This window comes from Ahaetulla prasina, chromosome 11 (assembly GCF_028640845.1).
Source record: "Ahaetulla prasina isolate Xishuangbanna chromosome 11, ASM2864084v1, whole genome shotgun sequence".
In the NCBI taxonomy this organism is placed as follows: Eukaryota; Metazoa; Chordata; class Lepidosauria; order Squamata; family Colubridae; genus Ahaetulla; species Ahaetulla prasina.
In genome coordinates this window covers 403,197-431,189 of record NC_080549.1, presented here as the reverse complement: position 1 = coordinate 431,189, position 27,993 = coordinate 403,197, and the positions used below count along the sequence as shown (strand labels likewise).

Sequence of the window (27,993 nt, the reverse complement as noted above, 5' to 3'; positions counted from 1 at the left end):
TAAAATCCATGTTGAGATTTATTTTGCAACCGTGATGTCTGAAATTTGGAACCACACTCCAGGATCTTTCCCGTCAACTTTAAGAACAGTATTTCACATTTACTTATTTTTTCCCACTTCCATCCTGGATACTGGAAGTGGCTCCCATCTCTCTTCCCCCTATCGGGCTGTAGGGGAAGAGCAGCCGAAATGCAGAGGAGGATAAATGGACATCTGAAAGCACCCACTCCCCCTTTTGCTAGGCTGCAGTGAGTAATGCCCAAGTGACACAGTAGCCAAAGGATGCACGGCTGGAGAGGAACTCCAAGCTGGGGGAGGGGGTGCAGTTGGCCCATTGCCCCATCTTCAGGGGGGCAGAGACTCCACTGGGTGGTGACTCTAGGTTTTCTCCTGCTCCCGCTTCCTTTGTGGGCAGCTGCCCATCATTCTGGGCCTCTAGGCAACCGCAGGAAAATCCTCCATGGTGGCATCTCTTTTCCATCTGCTTGGCAAATCCCAACTCTGCTGCTTTCCTTGGGCATTACTCCTCACCCTGCCTGTCAGCCAAAGAGACTGACTGCTCCGCACCAAGAACCGAGCTGGTTGGTTCATTTGCAGCAGAAAGGGAGATGCCAATGTCTCTACTCCTTGTACTCATGTAGTAAAATCACTGTTGCAGATGGAGACACAATGACAACCAGCTCCCAGCAGAGGGGCCCTGACCAACTGTGCACACACCCCCAACATGGGGAAGACCTGGCCCCACTGGCTGCCGGTGTAGAAGCAATCTGCCCCTGCAGCTGCCCCCCAAGGCCAACAGTAGCCGTGCCAACCCTCAGCTGGAAACCAGACTGTGAAGGCCAAGGTGTGCCTACTGCTGTCTCGGCCAAGAAAGGAACATGCCCCCAAGTGTCAGTGGTGACAAAGCAGCTTCCCCAGCAGCTCTGATTGTAGGAGCTGATCAAACACCACTGGGGTGGGGGGATTGGTCTCTGCCCCTGGGCAGTCAGCTGGCACATCCTGGGCAGCCCCTCCACACCAGAGCGGCCCACAGTGGCTGAGGGGCTCTCCCAGAAAGCTCCAGGCTCTACATACAGATTTCAAAGTGCATTTGCGCAATACAGGTGAGAAATAAATTAAGGTATATATTACTCTTTAAATAGGTATCTTCTTTCCAAGGTATATACATTTTTATCACACTTTCCAGCAGACTGGATCAATGAGGCAAAGATGCCGAGGGAGCAGGAGGCGGGGAGAGGGGCACAAGGGCAGGCAAGCTGGCCCCACAGGGCCCAATCTGCTGTGCAGGCAGGAAGGACAGCACCAATTGCAGCCTCCAGAGGGCTTCCTGCTTTCTCTTCAAAGGGCCTTTCACAGCAACATGAGGTGTGTCTGGGGAAGGAGCCCTCTGCCTCACAGGGAATGCTTCAGCTTAAACTTTAGAAAGTTTAGATCACGAAAGAAAACTGGATTTGGAATTATTGGTCTGCCGAAATGCCACCAGGGAGTTTCAGGGACCGGTGAAAAAAGGTTTCATTCAAAAAACCGCCAAGGGCTCTGGCCACTCGAAGAAGAAGGGCGGATGTCAGTGGGGCCAATGCCAGAGGTGTGGGGGGAAGGGCCGGTTGGGCAGGGGGTCAGCAGCAAAGGCCTTAGGCTCTTGCTCAGGGGCACCCTTGCTCCCATGGACCGACTGGAAAAGTGGAATTGCTTGGGCGACTATGGCCAGTAAAGTGGGCTTTCCTTGCCCAACTCTGAAAGTGGCCCCTCAAGAAGGTGGTGTTGGAGGAGCCCCAGATGGCACCCCAGCCAACTGCCATCAGCCTCCCCAGCCCTGACACAAAACCGAGTGTGGCGCATCCACTGGTGTGACGTGACGAAAGAGAATCGCTGAAGACTTTCCTCCACCCCCCTCCCCGTGTCCCGGGAACGATGGCATGCGTGGAAAGAAGCACAATTCAAGCGTACGAAGGTGACCACAACAGCTGCCACACGGAGGGGCCAGGAAGGGCAAGCACAGCCATCATCTTTGGCAAATGTGGAAATGTAAACTCCAGGGGTCCTTGCAAAAAGACCTTGGCCGGTGCTGGCGAGGCCCGGCAACCCCGGTGGACACAGTGAAGATGGATGTCGGCCACCAAGCCATTTCCCTTGGAGGACCTTTTTTACTGCTGTCCGGCAGGGTCCTTAATTCCCTGGAGGAGCCTCTTCACATGGCCCACTTTTGATATCCCAAGTTCCTGCAGGCGGAGAGAGAAGAGAGCCGCTCAGGGCAGCACTGCACCACTCCCCCCCCCATCCAGTGGGCCCTTTTCCTCCCAGCTCTTCAATGTTCCCTTTGCACCACTAGAGGCTCATGCAAGGCGAGGGGGAGAGTGTCGACTGCAGAGCCCCACCTGGTTTGTTCTGCAGGCATCCTCATGCTGAGCTCCCACAGGGTCCCCACTCCAGAGAAATCCCCCTCCCATTAAAGGAATGGGGTATAAGAAGCCTGCCCCCTCTCCAACCCAGGGGGCTGACCTGCAGCCCCTCCTTGTGCCTTTGTGGAGGGGCAGGCGGGGACAGCTTGACCATGTGCTGGGCTAGCAAGATTAGAGGCACCCCCTCTCCCACCCTCCTGTCCCCGCCCCCCTGCAGGTAGAATACCTTCAGGTCTCTCCTCTCCAGCAGCATCAGTTCAGAGCCCTGGATGTCATGGCGCATAAAAAGCTCTTTGTATTCCCCTAAATCCAATGCCTCCAGCCAGGCGGCCACCTCCTCAGGGCCCCAACTGTCCACTGGCAAAAAGGAAAATTACAGGATGGTTGGCTGGGGCAGGGAGGAATGGAGGGAGGAAGGACTAGAACAGAAGGGTGTGTGTGTGTGTGTGTGTGTGTGTGTGTGTGTGTGTGTGTGTGAGAGAGAGAGAGAGAGAGAGAGAGAGAGAGAGAGAGAGAGAGTGAGTGAAGGCAGATAGCAACATAGATGGAAGCAAGTTCAGGCACAAGTGGGGGGGGGGTTGGAGGGGATTCGTTGATAGGTCAATGACACCTGCAAAGTCTATGCCTACCCTGGGCAGGGAGTCCAGCACTTCTAGCCTTGGGCATCTGTGCCCCCTCCAGATGGGCTCTGCCTTGTCCTGGGGAAACAGCACCCAGGCCAACAACTGCTTCCCATCCACCCCACCAGCTATTGGGATGCCCCTCCCTGGTGCTCCTTTAGCCAGATGCTGAGATGCCACATCCTGCCCTTCTGGGGTCTGGGAGGACCACCAGATTACCTGGGGTGACCCCGCCAGACCTCTGCTTTTGGAGCTTTTCCTTCTTGGGCTTTGCAAGATTAATCCGTAGCTTCAGGCTGCCCTTGTTGCTGCTCCCAGGAGCCTCCTGGCCCATGACCTGCCAGGAGGAAAAACTGCAGCTAGCAGAACTGGAGACCCTCCGTTCTCTGCCTCCCTTCCCAGGGCCGTGCCAGGGCATGGCAGCCAGCAAAAGGGAGGCTGTGGCAATGGCAGATGTGACTCGGCTGCCTTCCCTGCTGGCTGGCTTGGACACCCAGCGCCTCTGCTGCCCAGCTTTCCCATCCTAGAGCCTCCAACAGACTGGCCAAAAGCTGGCCCGGGGACTCCAGAGGCCTCCTTCCAAGGCAGCCAGTCGGTTCCTGCATGGAAAAGCAGCTGCAGGTCGAACAACTGGCTGCTGCTCTCTGGGAAGCTGCCCCCACCCGTACATGTGCCCACCTCCTCAATTGAGCTTGAGACGGGGGCCATCCAGTGGACATCAGAGAACCTCTGCAACTCCTGGCTGACAGTGCCCAAGGCCTGGTGGAGGGCCTCCTCTTGATGGGGAGAATCCAGCTGCTGTGAGAAAGGCTGTTGAGAAGGGCTGCCTTTGCCCCAAGAGAGGGTAAGGGAGGTGGCTTCTGTCCTGCACTCACCTGCTTTCCTTCCAGGAAAGCCTGGGTTTCGGTGCACAAGGCCTTCACACTGATGGACACCTCCACAGCTGTACTCCTGCTAATCAGCTACAGCCCCACCCCCGGCAGGAAAGAAAAGAGTCAGCAGGGGCTGGCAAGGAAAAGCAGGCCACCAGCAGCCAGGGCTCAGGGGAGAGCCATCCAGGGTTAGGGTTAGGGTTAGGGTCCCCAGCCCGCAAGTGAGTCCTTCCACTCCCCACATGGGACAGTTCCCCACTCTCACCTCCGGAGCCCCACTGCTGTTTTTGCAGGCCAAGACCTCGCTCAGGGCTAGCGAGCTGCTGTTCACGGCATGTGCCAACTCCTGCTCCATGCCTTTACGGGACTTGGCGGCCTCTCGTATTCTGCAAGGAGGAGAAGGAAATGGCCTCTCAGCCACAGAGGGGGCAAAGCCAATGGCAAGGTGGTCACCCCCCATTCTTTGTGAACTGGCCCCTGTTGAATGCAGGAGAACGCAAATTCTGAGAGTCGGAAATCCACACATCATACATTTGTCAAGAATGAAAACATAGCAGCTTATTTTTTTTTTTTTTTTTTTTGTTTACATTTATACCCCGCCCTTCTCCGAAGACTCAGGGCGGCTTACAATGTATAGGGCAATAGTCTCATTCTATTTGTATATATTTACAAAGTCAACTTATTGCCCCCCCAACAATCTGGGTCCTCATTTTACCTACCTTATAAAGGATGGAAGGCTGAGTCAACCTTGGGCCGGGCTCGAACCTGCAGTAATTGCAGGCTTTGTGTTCTTAATAACAGGCCTTACCAGGCAGAGCTAAACCGGCCCTTTTATGGTGAATATCCTTCTGCCAGGAGCTATACGGGACTCCCTCCTCCTGCTCCCCCAATTCTTCTAAGACCTTGTGAGGGGGGCTAGGATGAAAGAGGCTCCCCAATGCCTCTCTGTCATCTGTGGTGGGGAACAGAGACAGCAAGGCATATCCCACAAGCACAGACCACAACCTGGGGAGCAGCTCCCCGTGACAGCCTTTGCAGAGGTGCCACTTTTAGGGTCTGGCGTGGTTGGCACCTGCTAATGAGGGTTTCAGTGGCTCGGACCAGCTGCTGCATCTGAGCTGCCTCCTCCTCCATCAGGTATTCCATGGACTGCTGGGAGCTGAGCCGCAGCCGGGATGGGGCTCGGTAGGCCTCCCCCTTTTGCTTGTCTTCCCAGGATTTCAGGGTGCTCTCAAAGGCCTGCAGGGGCACAAATTGGCCATGGCTGACAAGAGCAGGGCTGGGGTCCTGAGTGCACAAGCCCCTCCCACACCAGCCAGGATGCTGGCAGTTTTAGACTTGGCCAGTGGGCCAAGATGCTCAGAGCCAACTGGACTGGCTCTCCCTCTTAGCTGACAGCCCAACAATTTAGTCGCTGCCAGATTCCCACAGAACCACCCTCCCCTCTGTAATGGGTTGCTCACCCTGTCCCTGGTCAGCATCTGGGCACGGTTCTTGTGCTGGATCTTGATGATGCCTGGGGGCTGAATCCAGGCCTCTCCGTCCACTTGCACTGGGACCCCTTCGTCTCCCCGAATCGTGATCTTCACCATCCGGCACTGGGGAGGAAAAGGGGCGATGGGAGACGCCTTGTGGGAAAGTCACGGACGCCTCAGGCAGCAGGCCCTGCACAGGCCCCATCTCACCTGGGCGATGCGGTGGTGCTGCAGATTGATGACCCGAGAGACCGCCATCTGGATGCTCCCGAAAACAGCCACCACCTCGAGTTTCTTGTCGTCGAAGGAGGGAGCTCCGAAATTCTGGCAAGGAGAAGGCCGAGCTTCATTGAGCCAAACCCTAGTAAGCTCCCCTCGGGGCAGTTCTGCCCATGTTAAAGTGCAGACCTCCTGAATCCATGCAGTCCTCAGCCAAGTAAGTCAAGAGGTTTGTTGTGCTTCTTAGTGATATTGGCAGTGAAGCCAGCCTCCCTCCCGCAGCCCTCCACAAAAAACCATTCATGGACTGGTGAGAAAACGAGAGGGAGGTTTTTGCCTGTACGCTGTTTGACTTTGATAATAAAAAGAAATATAACTTTGAAAATACAGAATGGCGCAGGGAATAATCGAAATGATGAAAAAGATGCATATGACTTTTAGACAAGAAATAAAAGGAATAAATTACAAGACCATAAGGAAAACAAGAACCAGAGGAAGCAAGAGCAACACTGGAATTTACATCAAATAAAGAAACCATGAAGCAAGAAAGGGAGTTGGAAGACAAAAGAAAAAATGTTGATGATGAATTTTTAAATAAGTGTGAAATTTTAAATGAGTCTAAAGAGAGAGACGATAGGATTTATAAAGAAGGGGAAAACAAAAAGGGAAACAGCACAGAGAAATCAGAAGGTTACACTGGGATTAGTAATAAGAAAAAAGAAATTATTAAGAGGGGGATGAGAATTTTAAACAGAAAAGTATTGCAAATAAGACTGGGCAAAAATAATAAGGAAGGGAGGAAGAAACAAGAAGTGACAGAAGGGGAGAAAAAAAATACAAAGCCAAAAGGTTACTTAGGGATCAGTAGAGAAAAGATAAAAATGGGGGAAGGGAAGAAAAGGAGAGTGGATGGAAGTACAGGACAAATAAAGAGAGTAAAGAATTTTAAGAAGAAGAAGGAGAAAAAGAGGAGGAGGAGGAAAAAAAGAAAACACTTAAGTAATGAGTGTGGATTTTAACATGAGGAAAGTTGACTGAAGGTCATGATAGGTTTTTAGTTATAATGATGTTGTAAAAATTATTATGTAAAATTTTCTAAATTTGAGTTTTTGTGTGTTCTCTTCTCTCTTTTCTTTCCTCTGGAGGATGCAAAACAATTCACAAACTGTTATTGAAATATAAAGATATGATTGATGATGATCTTAAGCAGAATATATATCAAGGGGGAATAAAAGGGTTTGATATAAATGGGAATAGAGAAAAGGGGGGAAGAGAAGTATAACTAGATACAAAGATTAAAGATGGGGGTGAAATGCAAGATTAGACTTTTAAGAAGATGTTAAATAAGGAAAGAAAAATTGAGATTATTGATGAAAGCATGGAAGAAGGGTTGGAAAATAACAAATTGTATATGAACATGTCCCTGGCAGATATTTTGTTCAGAAAAGATGTTTTTTATGTTGTCTGTGTCTAAAAAATAAAAAACTTTCTTAAAAAAAAAGCCACTCATGGCCTCTGTGACCGAGAGGCAGGTGCAGAGTGCTAGAAACTCACACTGTCTTCCTTGGTGCCTCCCCAGAAGTTGATGCCGCCTGCGTAGCTGGGAATGTTAAGCACAGCAATGCCCTGCAGGCTGGGCAAGGAAATGGGAACCCCATCGCACTGGAAGAGAGCGGAGAGAAGCCGATAGTCCTTTTCTGAAGGCAGGTGGAGCCGAACTCCAAGCAACCCCTTTCTCTTGGCAGGAGGCGCCTATCAGCAGGCCCAGGCAGGAAAGGCAGCCACCTTTGCAGTACCTCAAGTTGGACCCGCTGCTCCAGGTTTTTGTAGGTCCGCTGCAGCAGCTCCTTCGTTCCCAGGACCCCATACCACATCATATTTTTGGTGCGGCTGCTGCAAAGGCAACCAAACAGGGGGTGTCTTTCTGTTTTCTTCCACCATGATTTCCAGACCCCTAAAGCCTCCTGCAGTGTGGGTGCCCTGCCCACGAGATCGTCCCCCTGCTTGACTTTCCTCGGTCCTGCTGGGTTTAAACTGCTCCTGGCCAACCCCACCTCCTCCTCCAACTCCAATTCCTATTCCCAGCCAGCGAAATAAATGGGTTTTTGCTCCAGGGTCAAGCAGTTGGCCAGCTCTGCAGTAGCTTTGCAGAACCTTTGGACATGAAATAAGTAATGGCACAATTATTAGGCTCCTTCCCAGACCTCCCATTCCTGGTGGAGGAGTCTGGCAGGGGGTTCAGGGGCCACAGCACAATTGCCATGTTTCCAAAGATTGACAAGGCCCCCAAGAGGTCCCTGAAGCTGAAACTCTGGTGTGTCCCTGAGCAACCAGAGTGACTTTCCCTCCACTGGTGGAAGTGGGCTGCAGCTATGGCCCGGATGGCTCTCTAGCACCTGTCTCCTCCTGGCCTGGGGACAAAGGGATTCCCCAGCTGTCAAATGCAGTCACAGTCTCTGTGTACACATGGACCGGCCAGGAGAAAGAGCTCTGAAACTGGACAAGGGAGGCTCCATCTCAGCATCCTCTGGGCTTCCCGCCTTCGGCAGCATTTAGACTTACCTGCACTTCTTTGGGTGCTCATCCCTTTTGTTGTTGAATTCCAGGGAGATCTTGGCATCCAGGCCGATGCCAAAGTAGTTATTCATGACGCACTTTTCAGAAAATTGTCTGGAACCAGCAGATGGAGGGAAAGGAAAGAGTTCAGCAATGAACACTGAAGCCGAACCAGGAAGACAGCACCAGAATACAGTGGGTTTGTTTTCTCAGTTTCTGAGCACTGCAGGGAGCTGGGCAAGAGCATTTGGACATCGGGGCATGGGGGGGAGGGGGCCCTAGATGGCTGTAAGATCGGAGCCAATTGATGCAACGGTGCCTTCTTCCAGTCACCCAAAGAAGGCTAAAATTAAAGGAAGCCCTGGCTAACTTCCAGAGACCTGTTTATCAGTCTCCTTGAAGGATGTTAATGGACTGAGGTGGGCCAAGCTTTTCAAGGTCACTTTGAAGTGGTGGAAGCCATCCAAGCCTTTTCAGGGGGCGGGGGATTTCTGAAGCAGGTCTGGCCAGCAAGGAGATGGAGAACCTCCTTCTTGGGGCCGTTCCACCTCTTGTGTGAGCCAGTTGAAGCCAGGGAGTTTTCCATGCAAATATCCCCAGGGGTGAAATGTTCCCGGTTCGGACCGGTTCGGACCGGATTGCCCGATCTGGTAGCAATGTTGGCAGGTGGTTTGGAGAACTGGTAGCAAAAATCCCTGCCCCCCACCCCCCACCCCAGCTGAGCCATGCAATCATCAGAGGTTGTAAAACCAGCTGAAGAGGTTGTAAAAAAAAAAGCTTTTAAAAGGCTCCTCTGGCGGTCCCAGCTGAGTTGCCTGATCATCAGAGGCTTTTAAAAGCATTTTTTCGGCTGAAGAGGTTGTAGAAAAAATGCTTTTAAAAGTATATATATATATATAGAGAGAGAGAGAGAGAGCAGAACGAGGGAAATTTGGTAAAGCAAATTAGAAATCAGTCTCAGGAGCATATAAAGAGATTGTATAATGTGTTACTTGAAATAGATTCTGAAAGGGACTTGGTAAAGGACTGTATGATAAAGTGGGCACAAAATTTTCAGGAGCCAATATTATTGGAAACTTGGGAAAAAAATTGGGTTAGAAATGTTAAATTCACGCAGGCACAGAATTTGAGGGAAATTTTTTATAAAATGTTTTATAGATGGCATTTAGATCCTAAGAAATTATCGTGTATGTATCCAGATATGCAAGCAAAATGTTGGGGATGTAATTGTGATGACGCTACATATTTTCATATTTGGTGGACTTGTAAGGATATAAAGGCCTTTTGGATAAAAATTTGGTGGATTTTACAAAATGTTTTGAAAAAGAAGATAAAGTTCCTGCCACAATTTTTTCTGTTGGGAATTATTACGGACTGTACAGTAATTGAGACTAAATTGATTTTAAATCTAATAACAGCAGCAAGATTACTAATAGGACAGTACTGGAAGAAAAAAGAAGTACCTACAATAGAAGAATGGATATTGAAAGTTGCCAATTTGGCTGAGATGGCAAAGATATCAGCCTTTTTGAAAGACAATACGCAAGAAAGATACTTAAAGGAATGGAAAAATGGATTGACTATATTCAAAGTAGATATCAGACTAAGAGTTATCAGACTGTTTTTGAATGATGATGTATTATTTTTGATTGTTTTCAGGGGAAGTTAGGAATTGATGATTGTAGGGGTATAATTAAGTTGGGATGAAAAATTTTTAACATATGTTTGTTTTATTTTTAACTATACCTTGTGCTCGTTCCGGGAAGTCGGGGGGGGGGGGGAGGTTGTGAAGGGAGGGGGGAGGGGAGGTGGGGGGAAGGGGGAAAACATTTTTTTGGAAAACTTTTTGAATAATAATAAAAAAGTATATATATATAAAAAGTTGGCTACGCCCACCCAGTCACATTACCGCCCTCCCCAACCAACCCACGCCCACAGAACCGGTAGTAACAAATTTTACATTTCACTCCTGCCCCAGCCCATGGCAAAAGTGGACATGCCGACTGTGCAGACATGCAAAGCTCACTCTGGCAGTGCCTTGTTAAGACTAATCTGAAAAAAACCCTGAGCTTTGGGAAATTCAGCCTCCAACAGGAGACCCCCCTGGGTGCCTGAAGCAGGTGACAAAGCCAGGATCATCCGGCTGTCCCGCTCTTCTCTGCCAGAGCCGATTCAAGCCCAGGGGAGCGTTTACAGCAGGGGTCTCCAACCTGGGCAACTTTAAGACTTGTTGACTTCAACCCCCAGAATTTGTCAGCCAGCTTTGCTGACTGAGGAACTCTGGGAGTTTAAGTCCACAAGTCTTAAAGTTGCTAAGGTTGGAGACCCCTGGTTTAGAGCTATTTAAGACGGCCATGGCCACTGGTTTAAAATGTGTTTGCCGGAATGACTGTTTGCCAGGCCCATTTGGCATTTTTAAACACCACATGGAGGGAAGAGCAGAGAAGCCTTTTCTCTCACTAGCTAGCAATTCTTGCCACATGGAACTGCTCTCCCACTGTGGGCAGGCCAGAGAAGCCTCTGAGGCGGCCCTTCCTCCACTCCTCCAGGGGAGACTCACACAGCATCGGGGTCCTCGGAGAAGGGTGCAGGGGTGAAGTGCTCAGGCTGGTCCAGGAAGAGAGAGGAAGTGGTGGAGATGACCGTATCACGGCGGGACTCTGGAAGAGACACAGCCAGAGAGCCTGAGCAGCTCAGGAGAGGTGGCTGGCCTCAACGTAGCCCGCCTGCCACTCCACACCCACTCCGGATGGAGCATCTGAGTGCTGCCTAAGCTCACCAGAGGCAAGAGACAACCTCCCTCCTGGGCTGGGCCCTGTGCTCCTTTCCTTGCAGCCCCAGTCAGCCATCCCAGAGACTTACTTGGTGCTTCCGTCTCCTTGTTGAAGTCCTCACCACTGTCCTTCTTACTGGCCACTGAGAGGCTCCGGTAGGTCTGGGTCTGCTTGTTCTGCTCGTCCACCGCTGGCAGGAGAAAATACAAGCACAAGTCCAGCTTACTCTAAAGAGGGACTTGCAGACCCTGCAGTGCTCTGGTTTCCACAATCAGCACATCAAATGGGATTTTAAAAGGACTATTTGCTCTAAAAGTAGCAACACTATCTGTAATGAAAGGTCGGAAAGCATTAGAGCAGCAGCGGTAGTAGCAGCTGGCACTGGAAGCAGTGGCCTCTCTGCCCCAGCCAGCCCCAGGGAGCCTTGGCACCCAGCAGACGATCTCCATCAAGGTTCTGTTGGGGACACCATTCTTGATGTCCTGCCCACCCTCCACATCCTCCGGCATGTTCAGGCTGTTGGCCCACCAGAGCCAGTCTCTGTGCCAGTCCAGCCTTGCGCCTCCATCCGTTTCTCTGCTGGCCACAGAGGCAGGGCCACATCTCACCCTTCTCCGTCTGGTCGATGATCTGGCGCAGCGCCTTCTTGAGGCTGTTGGCTCTTAGCATGAGCTGCTCCTTAGACTTGAAGATGCGAGGAGGAAGAGGGCTGGGCTGGACGGGGTTCTGCTCCTTGACCTCGGGGGCTGCAGAGTGACCTTCCGGGACCATGATGGCCTGTGACTCCTCATTCAGCTCGCGGACCAGTGAGTCCAGTTTCTCACTCAGTGTGGCACACTAGAAGCAGGCAAGGGGGATCAGTTGTGTGGGCTATGCCTACAGCTTCAACACGCCCCCTGGCCTGGCCCAAGTGGGGAAGATAGGGATACTCCTGTACACACACAAACACAAAAGAAGGGATGCCCAGCAGACCCCCGGCTCTCTTCCCAGCATTTTCACATCAACGCTCCCACAATCCTCCCCCCAACCCTGCAACTCTGCTCTTACGCTCTGGGAAGCCACTTGCCTTTCCAGCCATGATGGCCGCTTCCTGCTTGTTGTCAGCTGCCCGTCCATAAGCTTTTCCCACGTCAGCTACAAAGTCATTCACTGTCCCGCACAGGAATCTGGGAGAAAGAGAAACCGAGGTTGCAACTCCCAAGCAATTCAGCCAGGCCCTTGAACGGAGCAAAACCCACAAGCAATTGGGGGGAGCTTCTGTTTTGTGAGGGGGAACTCAGAATGACACCCAGAAGATTTACACTTTATCCGTTATCCTTTAAAATTCTCAGTAGCAAAGTTAAACTGATGAGTGCTGCTGGATATACGGAGATAAAATCTATGTATAGCATGGGACGCACTCTCAAGATAGACAGTGCGTATTAATGTACATTTGCAAAAGCTCAGAGGTGTGGGGAAAACGGCAGAATCCTATTTAAATGGGAGGGGCATGGGGGAGAAAAACAACCGGCTCCATTCTGCAATTCTCACTGGACAGGAAAGTTCACAAGACAACAAAGCCAAGCCTGCAATGGGGTTTGGAAGGGGTGGTTGGGATTGTGCAAAGGTTGTTACGACTTGCAAGCTATTGTGCTTGCAACTTATATTTGCCCCATACCAGACAGAACAGTGTTGGCCTTACTTTGCCGAGGAGATCACCACCGAGTGTTTGTCAGACTCCAGGATCTTCGCCAGGTGGAGGGCCACTGAGTCAGCATAGTGAGAGATCTGAGCCTAAGAGAAGAGAGTCCATAGCACGGTCCCTTAGGCCAGTCCCTCAGAAGGGCCAGGAAAGGACATGGCACCCCCCTTCAAACCGGCCTCCTGCCAACCTGGATGGTGGGATTCTCGCTCTCATCTTCCTCGAGGGTGGGGGGCGACTGCTTGGGGGCCTCGTAGGTCAGGACACTCCACCTGCAGGGGAAGTGAAGGGGGTCTGCAGTGATTCCCACCCAGGCACGTGGACACGGGAGGGTCCTCACGGCTGAAATGGCAGGGCCTGTCATCCCTCCCCCCCCAATGGACAGGAGCCAAACATGTTCCTTGGCCTCTCCCTGCATCATTCAGCCCTTGGCCCTCCTTTTTGGGGAAGAGTTGTGACTGAACCCCTCCTTACCGGTCCAACATTTTTGTGGTGGCGCGCTCCAACTTCTCCAGAACCTGCAGCAACTGTGTATCATCATCGCAGAGGCTGCCCCAACCCAGCACCCGGGCCAGGTCATTCCCGGTGCCCAAAGGCAGGACGCCAAGCTGGCACTGCAGAAACACAGAGGGGTGGCGAGTAGGGTTGGCACAGCTGAAATGGCATGCAGCTTCATCCCAGGCCTCGAGGGAACTGGGTACCCTCAGCTCTTCCTCAGTTTCCCAAGGCCTGCCCCTGCCCTCCCCAATTCTCCAGACAGGTGTCTCTACAAGGCAAAAGCAAAGCGGTTGAGGGTACCTTAAAGCCAACCCATCTTCTGCAGCAAACATTTTATGGATGCCAAAAAGGCAGGCTGGGAGCGGGGGTAACTTTCCCCTCCGGCTTTGCTAGTTTCTCCTCCCCACAAGTATCAACACTTACACAAATTGTATGCAAAGCTCTCTTGAGCTCAAACCCTCTTATTTCCCATCTGTTTCTGCACACTCAGTCACAAGTTTTCTCCTCCTGATTTGAATTCAGGAAAGAGTGTGTGTGTGGGCGTGCATGTACGCATGCAGGCACTCTAGATACAGAGAAAGAAGCCAAGAAGCTGAGTGTGCTGCCCAACTCTTGACCTGGCTGGGCGTTGGGCTTTGGGGGGCAGCCTTCACCTGCTTGTGCAGTCCCAACGAGTCAATTTCCGACAGGACCCAGCCAACGCTGCCGTCTCCGCCACACACCAAGATCCGAAAGGTGGAGAACTTTTGAAAGAGCCGCAGCCTGGCCGGAGGAAGAAGGAAGTTGGCAGTGGGCAGTGAAGCACCATCTGTTCTTCCAGCAGGCAGGCAGCAGGGAGCCTGCTGCAAGGAAAGGGGTGTGTCACCCTGCCCGGCCCCCAGCCAAAATGGCCCAGAACTTGGGTGGAGAACCTCAACTCTTGGGCTCCCTCTGCCATCACCTGAGGCAGGACAGTGGGTGGTCTGAGGAAGCGGGACCCTTACCCAAGGTGTGGCCCACCATTCATGAGATCAAACACTTGGGCTGGATTGAGGAACTGCTTGAACTTGCGCAGAAATTTCACCCCTTGGTTATCCCCACTCTTGGAGTTGACAAAAGCCAGAAGGGGGCTGGAGCAGCTGGAGGGGCAGGTGGCCTTCCAGAATCCTAGCACAGGGGAAGAAAAGGCTGTGCTCGTGGCCCCCGAGGCCCCCTCACTCACCTCCCCTGGCATTACCAGGACAGGCGCAGTTATTGCTCGCATCGATCGGGGATGCATGAGAGCATCACCTGAGGCTGAGGAAGGAACCCCAGACTGGGAAAAAAGCCCCCAATAGCTGGGCTGCTCTTCTGAGTAGCAGAAGCTTCGGCTTTAGTGAGGACAAGAGAACCACAAAGAAGGAAGGAAGGCAAACGTTTGACAAGCCAGAAAGCAACAACCATCTTTTACAAATTGGAGAAATTGTAGTGAAGTGCACCCATGGCAACCAACAACCGGCCCAAATTCTGAGCGGCCCCAACAAGGAAGGCTGCTGGCCCAGAGGATGGAAGGCATCTCCAGCAGAGGGCGCCCTACGATGTTCTGCAGCTGAAACGGACACACTACTCTGAGCCATCTCTGGCCCAGGGAAGGGTCTCATATCTCAAAGGCCAAAGGCCCCCTGTGCATGACAGGCTGCTGGACCTCAGGTGGCTCTCGGGGACCTTGTTCCTATCTGAGGGGGCCAGGACTGTGACTGCCAGGATTCCCAACTGCATGAGGGGACCCCAGGCTGCTCCCAGCCACCCCACTTACCATCGGAGTCAATACTGTTGAGGGCGGTGGGGGGGATGATGGAGACCTTGTACTGGCCCAGGGGACACTTCTTGCCCAGCTGGTCCCTGCAAGTGCTGTGAACCTGGAGGTGGGCAGAGGAACCCCTCAGCAAATGTCCCCCAGAGAACGAGAGGGAGCTGTGGCCTTCAAGCTATGCAGGCTCCTGGCCCCCAAGTGCTGAGCAGAAGAGCACAAGGGCTCCCATAAGCCTCTCCCAGGGACTCCAGCGAGGTGAGGGGAGGCAAGGCTACTTTCCCTTCTGCAGAGCGAAGACGTCCAGGCAACCCTGGAACAGCCGTCCTCCTCTCTTGCCTGCCAGCCCCACTGACCAGTGAAAATGGGCTGAGTCCCCTCCGGAAGACCCAAGCAACCCCCATCTTTCTCCTCAGCAAAGAGCCTCAGCGTCCTTCTACCCCCCCCCCATGTAAGAGGAACCCCATTCTTATCTGAGGGGGAAATCAAGCTCTGTCGCCCCCTTCTCCTGTCCAGCGCATACGGGAGGCAGAGGTTTAGTCAGAAAAAGCCAGGCATTTAGGGAGGGTGGGGTGTGTGTGCTTACAACAGTCTTGCACCAGAGGCAGCGCCAGTCCTGCAGCCTCCGGACACTGCCGGACGTCTTGTCACACACAGCACAGCGGGCACCTACTGGAAGGTTCCCCTCCAGCCACTGATGGGGCATGGCCACCTGCAAGAAGGGGCAGGCTTCTATCTGCACATCCAGCCCTCTCCCTTATGGGAGGGGAGTGGAGGAGGGGGCTGGCCAGCTGATTTGCTGCCCAAGGAAGTGCCAGACTCACCCCGTCTTCGTCCTCAATGATGTCATTGCCAATGGAGGCCAGCGTGGTCCATTTGCAGCTGTTGGTGGCTCTCACTGCGCAGCGTTTGTGGGCCTTGAACTTACACACTGTGAGAGAAGGGAAGAAGTGCAAGAATTGGGAAGAGGAGCTGCTGCCGGAAGAGGGAAGGGAGGGCCGGCCTGCCCCTCTGCCAGGGAGAAGGGCCTACCTTCACAGGAGAGGCCGTGGGAGGTGACGCCGGGCAGGGCCTCTCGGCAGACGTTGCAGAAGGTGGGTCGGGCGTGGGAGCAGGCATACCAGTTGTGCATGCCAGAGAAGTGCTCCATGTTGAACTGGGAGGCCTGGAGCAGAGCACAGCAATTAGGGGCTGCAGCCATGGAAAGCACCCCCGCCCCCACTGCCTGGGTTGCTTCTGGGACCCTGATTTGCCCCAGGCTTATTGGGAGGTTAAATCCAAGGTTCCCCCACATAGGCCCTCCCAGCAGGGCCCCCCTCGCAGGACCACCTCATTGATTTCCCATTTCTGGACAGACTTCAGGGCCCCGATCCAGTCCTCCATCTCCTTCCGGTTCTCTGCACAAAGGATGAGTTTTCGGAATGGGGTGATCACCTGGGAAGGGAGGCAGAAAAGTCCTGCAGATGCTGCTGCTGCTGCTGCCACCAACTCAGCCATCTCTGCTTCCTGGGTTGGCCAGTGGTGGGCCCCGATGGGAAGCCACCTAGCCCTGGCGACCTCTGACCTGCAGCCTTCAGGTCCAGGATGTTGCCGAGCTAGGAGCTCTTAGCAAATCCTTAGCAACACAGTTGGCTTGGTCCCCCCAAGTATGTTGGACTTTGTTTCCCCAGATGCTATGGCAGACATGCCACGACCCCAGTGGGTTAGGTGAAAGCAGCATTTGAAGAAGCTTCTTAGGGTGAGCCAAAAATCAGGAGCCCTTCTTTGGATTGTGCCCGTCAGCTGGATCTCCAGCATGGGTTTCTGCCTGCTATCGGCTGCCATAGAAACGTGGAGGGGGGCATTTGGGATGGGGAAGCAAGCTGGTGTGTAGTAGTCCCATGAGAACTGGAAGGGACAGACAGACACGGCTCTCCTCCTGCAACCTCTCCAGCGAGAAGCCTCTGGGTGACCCACTAGTCCCAATATTTGGAGCTCAGCATCCTTTGGCATTGGTCAGAAGCCATCTTGGTTGGGGCTGCTTTGCCTCCAGCCCAGCCCTGCTGGCTCTCTGGGTTCCAGACAGAGGGAGGTTTGTTCTCACTGCCTATTTCTGTATCATTTGTAACACGGGATGCCTGCCAGTGCTTCCAACATGGGCTCTACCTTGGATTCTTTCCAACAGCCACCCACCTACCCGATCTTCAAGAAAAAAAGGCAGGTGCAGAAATACAGGACGAAGTGAGCTACTGTGATCCGTAGGGCCCAAAACAGGGAACGTGCTCTAGGGATCTCTGCTGAGTCGGAGGATGATTGATTGGGGAAGGAGGGAGAAGAGACTCCTGGGTAAGACTCCAGTGTCAGGCTTCTGACCCCATCTAGTCTACTGGGAAGGCTGCCAGCTGGCGTGGTAGACTTACCGTAAAGCTGTTGTTGATGTTCTTGGTGCTGGTTTCTGCCACGCTGGCATCTGACAGGTCCACTTCATCAAAGATCAGTGACTAGAAGAGCAAGGAGGAAAAGGAGACGTAGCCCAAACTCCAGAATTTTGGAGGCCAACTGTGGACAATCCCTCACCCTGCACAAGCAGCTTCCCTTTCACTTCACAAAGAACGTCTTGGCTCGGAATCAGATCAAGAAAATGGGCAGATAAATATATCCATTTGCTAACTGCAGGATTTTCAAGAGAGTCCTGTGGCAGCTTAGTGCAGATTTTAAACGGTCTGTGATGCCCATCCCACAGAGCCATTTTGGTGCCCTCCCTCCCTTGTTCTTCTTGCACAGATCTGGGTATCTCTGCACAGGGCAAGGCAGGGAATCTGTTAGCTCTTAGGGAGAGGCCACAATGTGGGCTCTCTGAAATGCCCAGGGCTGCCGGGCAGAAGCTGGCAGCCCTTCCATACCTTGCCATCCTCCTCACCTTGGAATCTTTGGCATAGTAGAGGGTCCGGCCACGCAGCTTGAAGAACCTTCTCTTCCACCGCTGGAAAGAGCTCGTCTGCTTCAGCAAGAGCCCCTCCTTCACACTCTTCTGCAAAGAGATTGAAAATGTGGCTCATTCACATCGGGGCCTCACTGGGAGATTCAGACACGGCTGCCAGGATTGCAGCAGCTTCTGTGAGTAAGTGGGCCCTGTCCTGGGCCCCCAACGCTTCCTACGGTGGCACCCTCAGCATCTGGGCTTCTTCAGAGCAGGCTCCCCTGGTCCACCCATCACCTACTGCCTTTGTAATGTCTATATGGGCAGGGCAGAAGTTAGGAGGCTACCCTCCTGCCAAGTGCAGCATAGGGAGGAAGGCTGAGCACCTCTGACCCCACCTGCCCTTGCCTCAAGGCAACTCCCCTCCTGCCCTCTGGCAAGGTCAAATCTCCACTGCAGCCCTGGCTGGGTGGGCTCCTTCCTGCTTCTCTCCTGCCAACACTCCAAAGGAGAGCAGGGCACCTATGGCTGCCGCAGGATCAGCCACTCCAAGGCAAGGAGGACAAAGGTAAGTTTTTATCGGAGAGCTCAGTGCCGATGGATCAAAAGCTCCACCACAGGAACCGGAAAAACCTGATCCTCCCTTGGGGAAGGAAGCTGAGCACCCTCTGCCCGGGGAGAGCCCAGGCAAGCTACCCAGCACTTTTGACCTGTGACGCAACAACCTCAACCGGGAGAGGGCTGTACCACTCTCTTCCGGTCTTGGCAAGAACAGCTTCAGCGACAGTCGCCTCTCTCACTCTTGGGCCACCCTGGCTGAGAGGCACAATCCAGTGCAGCCAGTTAAGGAAGGTTGAAACACTCATTCTGCTACTTGGGAGCTTAGGAGCATTCTTAGGTTTCCTCTGTCCCCAAATGGCCTCAGCACCCCAGTTGAACCCATCAGAGAATTCCTTTTCTTCTTCCACCTCCGGAGGGGGGGGGCTTTTGCCCAACAGTCCCCCTGGGGTTCCCAGGAGAGCAGGGCAGTCTGTCTGTATTCCACCCTGTCTTTCAAGGAAGACAGGAACCAAAGCATAGGCCCGGCTGATTTGATCCCGTTTACAAAGGTGACTCCCAGTTTGCCAAACAGGAGCTGTTCCTTGAGCTCGGGCTGCTGGCTGGCATTGTGACTGATAGGCAAACAAGAGACAGAACAAAATCTGATCTAAGCTGCTCCTCCCCCAGTGAAGGCTGATGTTGATCAACTAACAGCCAGCCACAGATACCCTTCTGACCATGGTTTGTTCTCCAAAAAGGCAGAAGCTGGCTCTGGGGCCCAGCTTCTGCTCATCTGAAAGGCCCTGCCGGAGCTAATCTGACAGGAAAAGGGCTCCGCTTGGCTGGCTGCTGGATTCAGGACTCCAGAGTCCCTCTGGGGACAACTGATCTCTGCACCCTGCCTGGCAAGGCCCCTTCGGAACATGGCGTCTGGAGCATCATTCTTCTTCATACCCCGAAGGGCAAACTTGGGGCTGCTCCTTCTTGCACTGGGGTGCGCTTGTGAATGACCAGGCCAGAAAGAGGAGGAGGATGATTAAGTCTAACTGGACCTTTGGGCAAAGAGCCTGCCCTTTCCATGGCAAGAACCACTCATTGGGGAGCTTGGAAGGCCAGAAATGCAGACAGCGGTGGCTCTCTATAGGGGCGGGGTCTACCGTGGCTGATGCACAGAACTTGTCCCTCCAGACCCCCGCCGTGTACTCAGCCTCTCCAAGGAGGTTACTTTGCCATGCTCCAGAGCCTGGGCCGGGGGCCGCTGGCCTGCCACAGCAACATAAACAAAAAGGCAAGGAAGCCTGGCTGGATTGGCAAAGATTGCCCAGTCCAACCCAGCAACTGTGCACATCCAAGTCCCCCGGGGGCCCCCGTGCCTTCAACCTGGCAAAGGAAGGACTTCATGCACCGGACTTGACTTCAAGGGATTCCCATCTGCTTCCATCCTCCCCCCACACAAAGCCAGTACACCCCACAAAGTGCCCTGGAGAAGCCGACCAGGGTCAGGAGCCCACAATCCATCCTTTTGACAACTGACAGCCCCATGGCAGCTTGTTTGCCATCAGTAAACAGACAGTGGCTGCATGAGGATGCTGTTGACACCTGTGCCAACTTCTAGCCCAGGATCCTGGCCCAGGCAGCCCATGGGCACGTCTGGCAAAAAGCAAGCCAAATAAATGCAGCAGCAGAACTGCTGGCCGGTGCAGCTTTTCTTGGCTCTTTTGCTTTGTTCCTGAAGCTTCTTCTCCAAAGCTTTGTGCAACAGAGGCAGGAATCTTTCTCAACACTATTGGGAGAGTGCTTGTATGGTGCTTTTAGAAACATTTGTATGTCACCTTTCAAAACAATGACATGCCTGAAGGGCCTATAAGATGCTAAATCATCAAAATTCAGAACAATTATACACCATGAAACCTGATTGAGATAATAAAACAGCCAGGGCAGTTAACTTGTTTTTGAGTAACATACATACCACAGTCACCAACATGGGAGTTGGGCAGCAGTATAAATTTGTTAAATAAATAAGTATGAATATGTTTCAAATGAGCACAAGAAGGCAAATGACTGACTGAACAAGAGCTGGGGGTGGGGTGGGGCGGAAGGGCTCTTCATTCAGAGGGGGCTGCCAATTAAAGAAAGGTGGGGGGAGGGGAAAGGGCCTCTGATCATTTTGTGCCTTGATTTTTTTTAATCATATTCATTTGGCAAAGGGGCTGTTTCTGCTAGGGAGACTATCCAGAAAAAGGATAGCTTGATGGCAGCAAAGCAAGGAGCCCCTGCTGAAAAAGGCTGCATTTTGTCTACATTGTGACTTAGGAAACACGACTGCAATTTCCACTTCTGTTGAACAGTTGCCACTCCTTCCTGTCTTTCTCACACATGCTTTTTTTCCCCCCACAGCTGGACATTGCAAAATGCACTGAAACTGGAGGAAGGTGAGGCTGCTGCTGCTGGTGGCAGAGGGCTCAACTCCAAGCCTCCCCCTCCTCTGCCTGTGTCTTGCCAGGGGAAGTGGCTGCTGCAGCCTCCCTCCCAGGGCCAGGCAGGCAGGCAGGCCAGTGGCTGGAGGAGTGGACCCCAAAGAATTGGGCCCAGCGGCACAAGGCGGCTCCTGTGGCCCAGAGGCCTCACCTCCTGCAGCAGCCTGGAGCCCAAGTGAGGAATTTTCCCCCAGGGCCTGCAATGCGTGAGGGAGGAAAGAGGCCACTGTCTGTGCTGTGAAGATCGCAGATTGTCAGCCAAGAAGGCAACTGTAATCTGACGTCAATATTCAGAAGAGGAGGAGAAGGGAGTTTGCGTAGGGACTATCCTGATGACCAGCATATTAAACCCACCTCTCCTTCCCCTCCCCAAATTAAACATCTTTCAGCTCTGAGATGGCTAATCAGACCAGCAGGGCAGCAAACGGAGTGCAGACTCAGGCAGGGAGAAGAGCTGGGGCAGAAACGAGGGTGTTGTGCCGCTGGGCCCCATAGAGGTCAACTCGTAGGCTGCCTGGCCCTTGCCAGCACCCCAGGCAGCAGCAGCCCCAAACAGAGTCACTGTTAACACCCAAGGCAGCAATGGCAGCATGGCAAGTGGAGGGGCAGGAACAGGTAAAAATAGCCTCTCGGGCTGGCCTAAAAACGCCTCTGCCGGGCTGCCTGGTCAGAGATTGAGGGAAGTGTGGGGCCGGGATAGGAGGGCCCTCGCTCAGACCAGGAGGAGCAGCTTGGGATGCCAGAGCTGGAAGCCCATCCTTGGCTGCCCCCTCAGGAACTGCTTATAAAATGGACCCTCGGCCTTCTCTGAGGGGACATGTTGGAGCTGGCTGGGGATGTTTGGGGATCCCTGTTTAACATATTAGGTTGCCCAGGTGACGGTGTAAAGGGACAGGTATTTGCTTATCTAATTTGAATTGGGGTGCTTCCATGGTGGGCAAAGAGAGGCTGTAATGGACTCCTGAGACCCCCTCCCTCAGGTGACCCACGAGTTGAGTAACCTTGGCAGCAAGCAACCCTAAGCAAAGCCTACCTTTGGTGAGGGGGGGAGGAAATGGCCCCTCGTTTCCTTCTCCAAGGAGCAGCAATGGGGGACTGACTCCTGAAAGCGGGAGAGACCCAGGCAGGGCTGCCTTGTTCAAGGATGGCCTGGCACAAAGAGGCAAAAAGCCGGTGGGCTGCCCTGATCCTGGCTCCTTTCAGCCATCTGACAAAGCGCTTCCCACAGGCAGAAGGAGCATAATAGCAACCCATCAGGAAGAACCTCCAGGCCTGCTAAGTGCAGGAAAGGCAAATCTAGAGAGGACGGGGCAGCCTCACAGCCCCACCCCAAGGACAGGAAGCCTTGAAGCTTGGCAGCAGGGCACATGTCCCCTGTGGTGGCTACTTGGCGGAGACCCGGCCTGGGCAAGGCAATCTTTGGATCTGCTCCCTGCCTGGGAGGAGCCCAATCCCCCTACCCAGAAACCAAGTGGTGCTGCCTTGAAAGCAGTGCCCCCCCCTTGCAAGAACCAATGCCCCCACCCCACTTCTCTTCCTATTGGCTCCCCACAAGGGCACTGCTACTTGGATCCCTGTTTGCCTGTCCCAGTGAGGGACACACAGTTTGCAGGGCCCAAATGAGAAGGGTGGGTGGGTGGGGGCAGCTGCTTTTACTAGGTGCAGCCCGCTCTGTTCCCTGGAGGCAGCTCAGTGGGGAACGAGACCCCTTCCTCTGCCTTCCCTGCCACTGCTGGCTCCTCCTTCGGGCCTTTGTTAGGGGACCAGTTGCTCACCTATCAGAGAAAGACAATGCCCTTCCTCTACTGGGCAGTGGGTGCAAATTCTCCCCCCCCGCCCTTTGCCAGGGATTCTCTTTATACCCCTTTACGGAGTTAATGGCCATTGCAGCTTCTTCTGGGAAGGAAGAGTTTTTCCTGCTTTGGGGCAGCAGGGTCCAAAAGACGGGACAATGGAGGGAGCTCAGCTGAAGGGGGTCTGCACCCAGAAGCAGTGGAGGAAGGCAGGACATTCACCCCAGAGGGTGCCCAAGAGTGCCTAGAGCTGCTAACTCTCTGGGAGGGGCTTCACCCCCTGCTCATTCCCCTGAGCAGCTGTGGGCAAGGACTCCCCCCCAGGGGAAGTGCAGGCACTGAGGTGCTTCAGCCCGGCCACAGGAGCGCTCTCCAGGGTGCTGGGAACAGGCAAAGCCAGGCATTCCTGAGCTGGCTCCCTTTGCTCTGCTCTGGGTTTGGTGGTGCCTCCGCTCTGCCCACCCCCAGGACTTCTGCTCAGCTTCCTTTGATCAGGACGAGCCACCTTCCCCAGGCTTGTTCTCACACCGGGATGGGGGGGCACCCCAGGTCTGCTCCGTTTGCTCAGAGCGAAGCACCCCACAAGTTGGGAAAGACTGGGAGCCAGACAGATGGCCACCCCAGACCAGTAGCCCCCTCTTTCTGCTTCAGCGTCTGCAGTGGTGACTCATCACAAGCGAGACTCACAAAGGAACAGGCTGCTGCCACCACCACCACATGCATAGCACCAAGCAAGCCCTCTCCTTCAAGTGTGATCTGGCACGGCTGCCGCCCCCACCCGAAAACGAAAGAGCAAGAAAGAGGCGTCAGGGGGACAGGAATCATTCAGGTTCCCTTCTGGTCAGCAACGGCTTCCAAAGCAGCCTGTAAGCACCTTTCCCTTGCAAATAGTCCAGTCATTCCCTCTCTGGCCAGCAACATGCAATTGTGTGCGCTGCCTTGAGAAAAGAGAGAGGGAGTGGGAGAGAGAAGGAAAGGGAGAGAACGCAAGCCAGCTGGGAACAGAGCTCACATCTTCCTGTCATTGGCCTGCAGACCATCAAGAAAACAGAAAAGATAAAAAAAGAGGAATAAATGCTATTTGTATGCTGAAGACAGACCCTGGAGAGATGTTTTCCTTAGAATCTGGGGCATTTGGGCCCTAGGCGGGGGAGAGAAGATGGAGGCTCTGTGTCAGCCTTCACCAGCTCAGCCCTTGGGGGGGGCAGAATGGGGGGACATTGAACTCTCAGAAGTCTTGGTCCCAAAATGTTCCAAAGCGCCAGGATGGAAAAAGCTAATTTAGATAAATAGAGCAACGAAGGACAGAGCTTAAACCCATGAGATCTACTTGGGGTTGGATTGTTTTTAATCTCTGTATATTGAGTGCGACTATTTGGGTCTTCATGCAGGACGGCCAACCTTTCCTATTCTTCAGCTTTACACTAGGACAAGTGGCTGTACAAATACTGTGTGCGAGTGCAAGCCAGGTTAACACGGTTAACAGTTTGCATGGTGGGAGGGCTCAGAGAGCTGCCCTCGGAATATTCCAATCTATCTTTTTAGCCAGAGAAAACGAAAAAGGGAGATTTCAGAGCTGAGAGATGGCAGGTGCTCCTGGCCAGGTACCTTCCCTCCAAACCCTTAAAGGAATGAAAACGTGAAGTCAGCCTCCACAGCCCAGAACTGGAGGACAGTCAGTGTAATATTAGTTTAAAAAGCATTTTGGAGAGGAGCCATAACATTACGGGCCGATTCCATATTAATTAATTAATTGAAAGCATTGTTAAAACTAAGTAATGTCTGTAGGGCTAATGCAGTTCCATTGGTATTCCAAACAGCCCATCTCCCTCCTCCTCCTCCTCCTCCCTCTCCTCCTCCTCGTCTGCTGCCCCGGGGCCCTTCTTGTCCAGTTCCCTGTGCAAATGCTCATTCCCAGAAAGAAAAGGCCACCACAGGGCGGGCACTTTTCACTGAGGGAGCAAGTAAGGGGAGAACCCAAACCCTTAGCAGGTTGGCTGAAAAGAAGGTGGAGGGCCTGCTTTGGCCAGGGGTTGGGAGCAAAGAGAAGCCCACTCCGGGTGGATCTGGGACCACAAAGCAGGCGACAGGCACCCTTACTTCATGTCCTGCTCAGCCAGCCGGCATCACCCCGGCAAGCGGCCCATCAAACCCAGCGACTGTGAGCCATGGAGGGGAAAGCACCAGACTCTTCTCCAGGAAACGTGATGGAGAAGAAAGCCGACAGCCCATCCCACCTCTGGATCTGCTTTGGGAGCAGCCATGTTTGGAAAACTGTGTGCATTGCAAAGTATGAAAAGAACCCTTGCTCCCCTTCCCAAAAGATGCTATAGAACTGAAAAGGAGTCGGGCGTTTTGGAACACGCTTTCAACAAGATCTAAGCCTGCTTTAGCTGGAAAAAAACTCGTGACTTCTATTTTGTTATATAATTCTTAAGGCAGATAGTCCTCGACTTTCAACCTTTCATTTAATGACCATTCAAAGTTACAATTGCGCTGAAAAAAGTGGCTTATGACCATTTTTCACACATGACTGCTGCAGCATTCCTATGGTTACATGATCAAAATTCAGCTGCTTGGCTCCTAGCTGGTAAATATGAGGGTTGCAGTCCTGGAAGTTATGTGTTCACCTTTTGTGACCTTCAGACAAATAAAGTCAATGGGGAAGCCAGGTTCACTTAACCACCATGCTACTAACTTAATGATTCACTTAACAACTGTGACAAGAAAGTTCATAAAAAGAGGCAAAACTCACTTAACAACGGTCTTGCCTTGCTCAGCAACAGAAATGTTGCACTCAATTGTGGTCGTAGCTGTATTTTTCTCTTATTGCTAAAAAGCTGGAAACCCCCCTGATTTAAAGGTGCATCTTCACAAACCATCTGCATCCCTCAGAACGGCTTCCTCCATGGGCACCATCTGTCCAGGAAGAGGGGACCTGGGCAGAGCTCATGTAGTGGTCAAGGGAAGGCAATGCCAGAGGGAGCTGAGGACCAAGACCAGCGTTCCTTCACGGGGCTGCAGTTCCCCAGGTGCAGCCAGCTGATGCACTGGAAAAGCAGCCAGGCAGCACTGACCACCCACTCCTTGGGCTTTGCTGGCCCAGAAAGTGTTAACCATTTGGTGCGCTTGCTGAAGCACAATGCCAGCCACCAACCAACCCTTGTCCCAGGCCAGTTTCTGTTGCAGCAATTCCCTCTCTGCTCTGTCTCTCAGACATAAGCCTTTGACCTTTCTTGTGTTGGGGGTGCCAAGCAATGGTTCCAGGGAGCTGACACCCCCCCCCATAACTAGCTGATGAGGGGTGCAGAATAAGCAATGGGTGTCTTCCTGGGGAAACTCTGACCTCGTTAAACCCATAGAACTCTGAGCAAAGGCAATCCAAGGAGTGTGGGAGGCCTTCTCAGTTGCTGGTTGATGACCACAGAAAATGCAGCCACAAGAGAGCCGGGCCAAGGGCACCAGCTACGCCTTGCCCTCAGATGCATTACAGCCCAGCTGAACTCCTCCTGGGGTACCTGGCAAGCTCTACATCAAGTACACGAACACCCGCCTGCAAGGAGTTAGCAGGTGGTCCTTGGCAGCCCTCTGGACCAATGGCCCAGCTCTGCATCGCCTCTCACCAAGTCAGCAAACAGGACGCTGCCCTCATGAGAAAAAGCCCTCCTGGGCGAGCAGCTCCTTCAGTGCCTCAGCCACTGCACCTGTTGCTCCGGGGTCCACTGCCTCAGGATAAAGCCCCCTTACCACGCACCCAGCCTGGAAAGAGCAGACACAGTTCTGGCAAGCATCACATGATTAACTCGGCTGTCAATCGCTCAAGCATCTCAAGGTTGTACAAGTCATCAGCTGGGGTGGATTTCAGAGAAGTCGCATCAGCTAATTTCTGTAATAGCTCATAATTGATTCCCCCCTTGTCTCCAAAGCACAATAAAGCATCTTCCTTCTCCACCTGCTGCCTCATCTCTGGCTTCCAATACTTCCCGCTGGGGACCATTGTGGTCTTTAAGCCCCCAGGAAGCTCTGCTGATCCCTCATCTGTGCTGCAGAACAAAAGAGGTAGAGGAGGTGTGAGGGTATGTGTGCCTGAACCTGTGTGTGAGAGAAAGATCAGTGGGAATGCAAGATGCAGAACCAGGAACCCAAACTTTCTGCAGGGAGGCAGAATTCTCTTTCCTGCATTTTACACAATCCTCTAAAGAGGGAAAAAGTTATTCCACAATGAGCTCCAACTACTCCAAATAGCCAAAAACTTGGGAGAAACTTTTGCCTTTTTTAAACTATAAAAATGAAAGGGTGCTCCCTGTAACCCGCAGGGGAGTCTTGCCCCACTCCTAAGACATATCATGGCTGCTTTCAGTTCAGCCATTCAAAGCCAACTTTGGAGGAAAGAGGAAGAAATCTGACATGGCAACTCCTCTGCAGAACTGGCCTTTGGTGAACGTTCTTTAGAAGGGTGTGTGGGGTTTTTCCCCCTCTTTTTTGCTGAAAGTAGAGTTTTAGCCAGAGGGTTGGGGTAGATTAACCTCTGCATTAACCATGGTTTAACAAATAAACCACAACTGGTGGGTTTCACAGAACAGGTTAAGCCACAGGACCAAATTTACAAAGCACAGACAGAACCAAGTTCACTCATTGAACCACCTGAAGCTCCACTCCCACTGCTTCCAAACTAGAAGCCAAAACGGACCAAGAGCAAAGCAGCCGCCGAATTCTTCCACAAATCTCCTGGCCTAGTTGAGAATCTGCTTTCACCAGGACAGGAGTCAAGGCAATGCCAACCGGGTGACTGGGCCCAGCAAAGCCACCCTCGGCTTAAGATGAGAGGGCCCCTAAGACAGGCGCAGCTCCACCACATCTGTCTTTCTGCCCGCGGTTTCCTCGCCCCACCCACGGAAAAGCCCCCTCCGTCTTGCCAAGCTACCGAGCCTGAGGTCGACAAGGCCGAAAGCAAGGCGCTTGCTCGGGAGAGCCAACCGGGTGGCGCCGTTCTTACCTTGGCCCTCATCTGTCCAGAGGTGGAGACTTTGCGGATGAGCCGGTGGGAGCCGCCTTCCTGCTCGCCTTCGCTGTCCGAGGACTCCTCGCCCGGGGCCAGCCGGTCCATCTCCAGCGAGACCACCGACTCCCGGCCCTTGCGCAGGAACAGCTCTCCCGGAGGGCCCAGTTTCTCGGCCATCCTCCGCTCGGGCAGAAGACGCGGTCCTCTAAAGGAGAGGCAGGGGCGGGCGTGAACCATGGGGCCCTCCGGAACCGCTTCTTCTTTTGCACCCTCCAGCCGTAAATAGGGAGAGCAACCCGGCTCACTCGCCTCCCGAGGCCGGGGGAGCGCGCACTCTCCGACCGCCGTCTCCATCCATCTCCTCGACTGTCGAACTGGGGGCTGCGAGAAAGCCGCCGCCACCACCGCCGCCGCTTTTCC

General features: G+C 53.1%; 1 protein-coding gene across 1 annotated transcript; it reads right to left on the bottom strand.

Annotated features, from left to right (window-relative positions):
* Positions 1-4: 4 nt before the first annotated feature.
* Positions 5-27,881, bottom strand: DGKK (diacylglycerol kinase kappa). Its single transcript, XM_058196930.1, has 29 exons — positions 27,568-27,881; positions 17,762-17,872; positions 17,262-17,342; positions 16,192-16,296; positions 15,895-16,027; positions 15,687-15,793; positions 15,449-15,574; positions 14,869-14,971; positions 14,078-14,240; positions 13,748-13,856; positions 13,071-13,210; positions 12,787-12,868; positions 12,597-12,688; positions 11,982-12,081; positions 11,524-11,752; positions 11,004-11,105; positions 10,702-10,801; positions 8,148-8,255; positions 7,382-7,478; positions 7,140-7,247; positions 5,577-5,690; positions 5,355-5,489; positions 4,964-5,130; positions 4,157-4,277; positions 3,895-3,981; positions 3,698-3,817; positions 3,239-3,356; positions 2,626-2,756; positions 5-2,219 (listed from the first exon to the last, which is right to left on the bottom strand). The coding sequence occupies exons 1-29, from the start codon at positions 27,808-27,810 to the stop codon at positions 2,145-2,147; spliced, it is 3,507 nt and encodes a 1,168-aa protein (XP_058052913.1). The 5' UTR covers positions 27,811-27,881; the 3' UTR covers positions 5-2,144.
* Between the last annotated feature and the right edge of the window lie 112 nt (positions 27,882-27,993).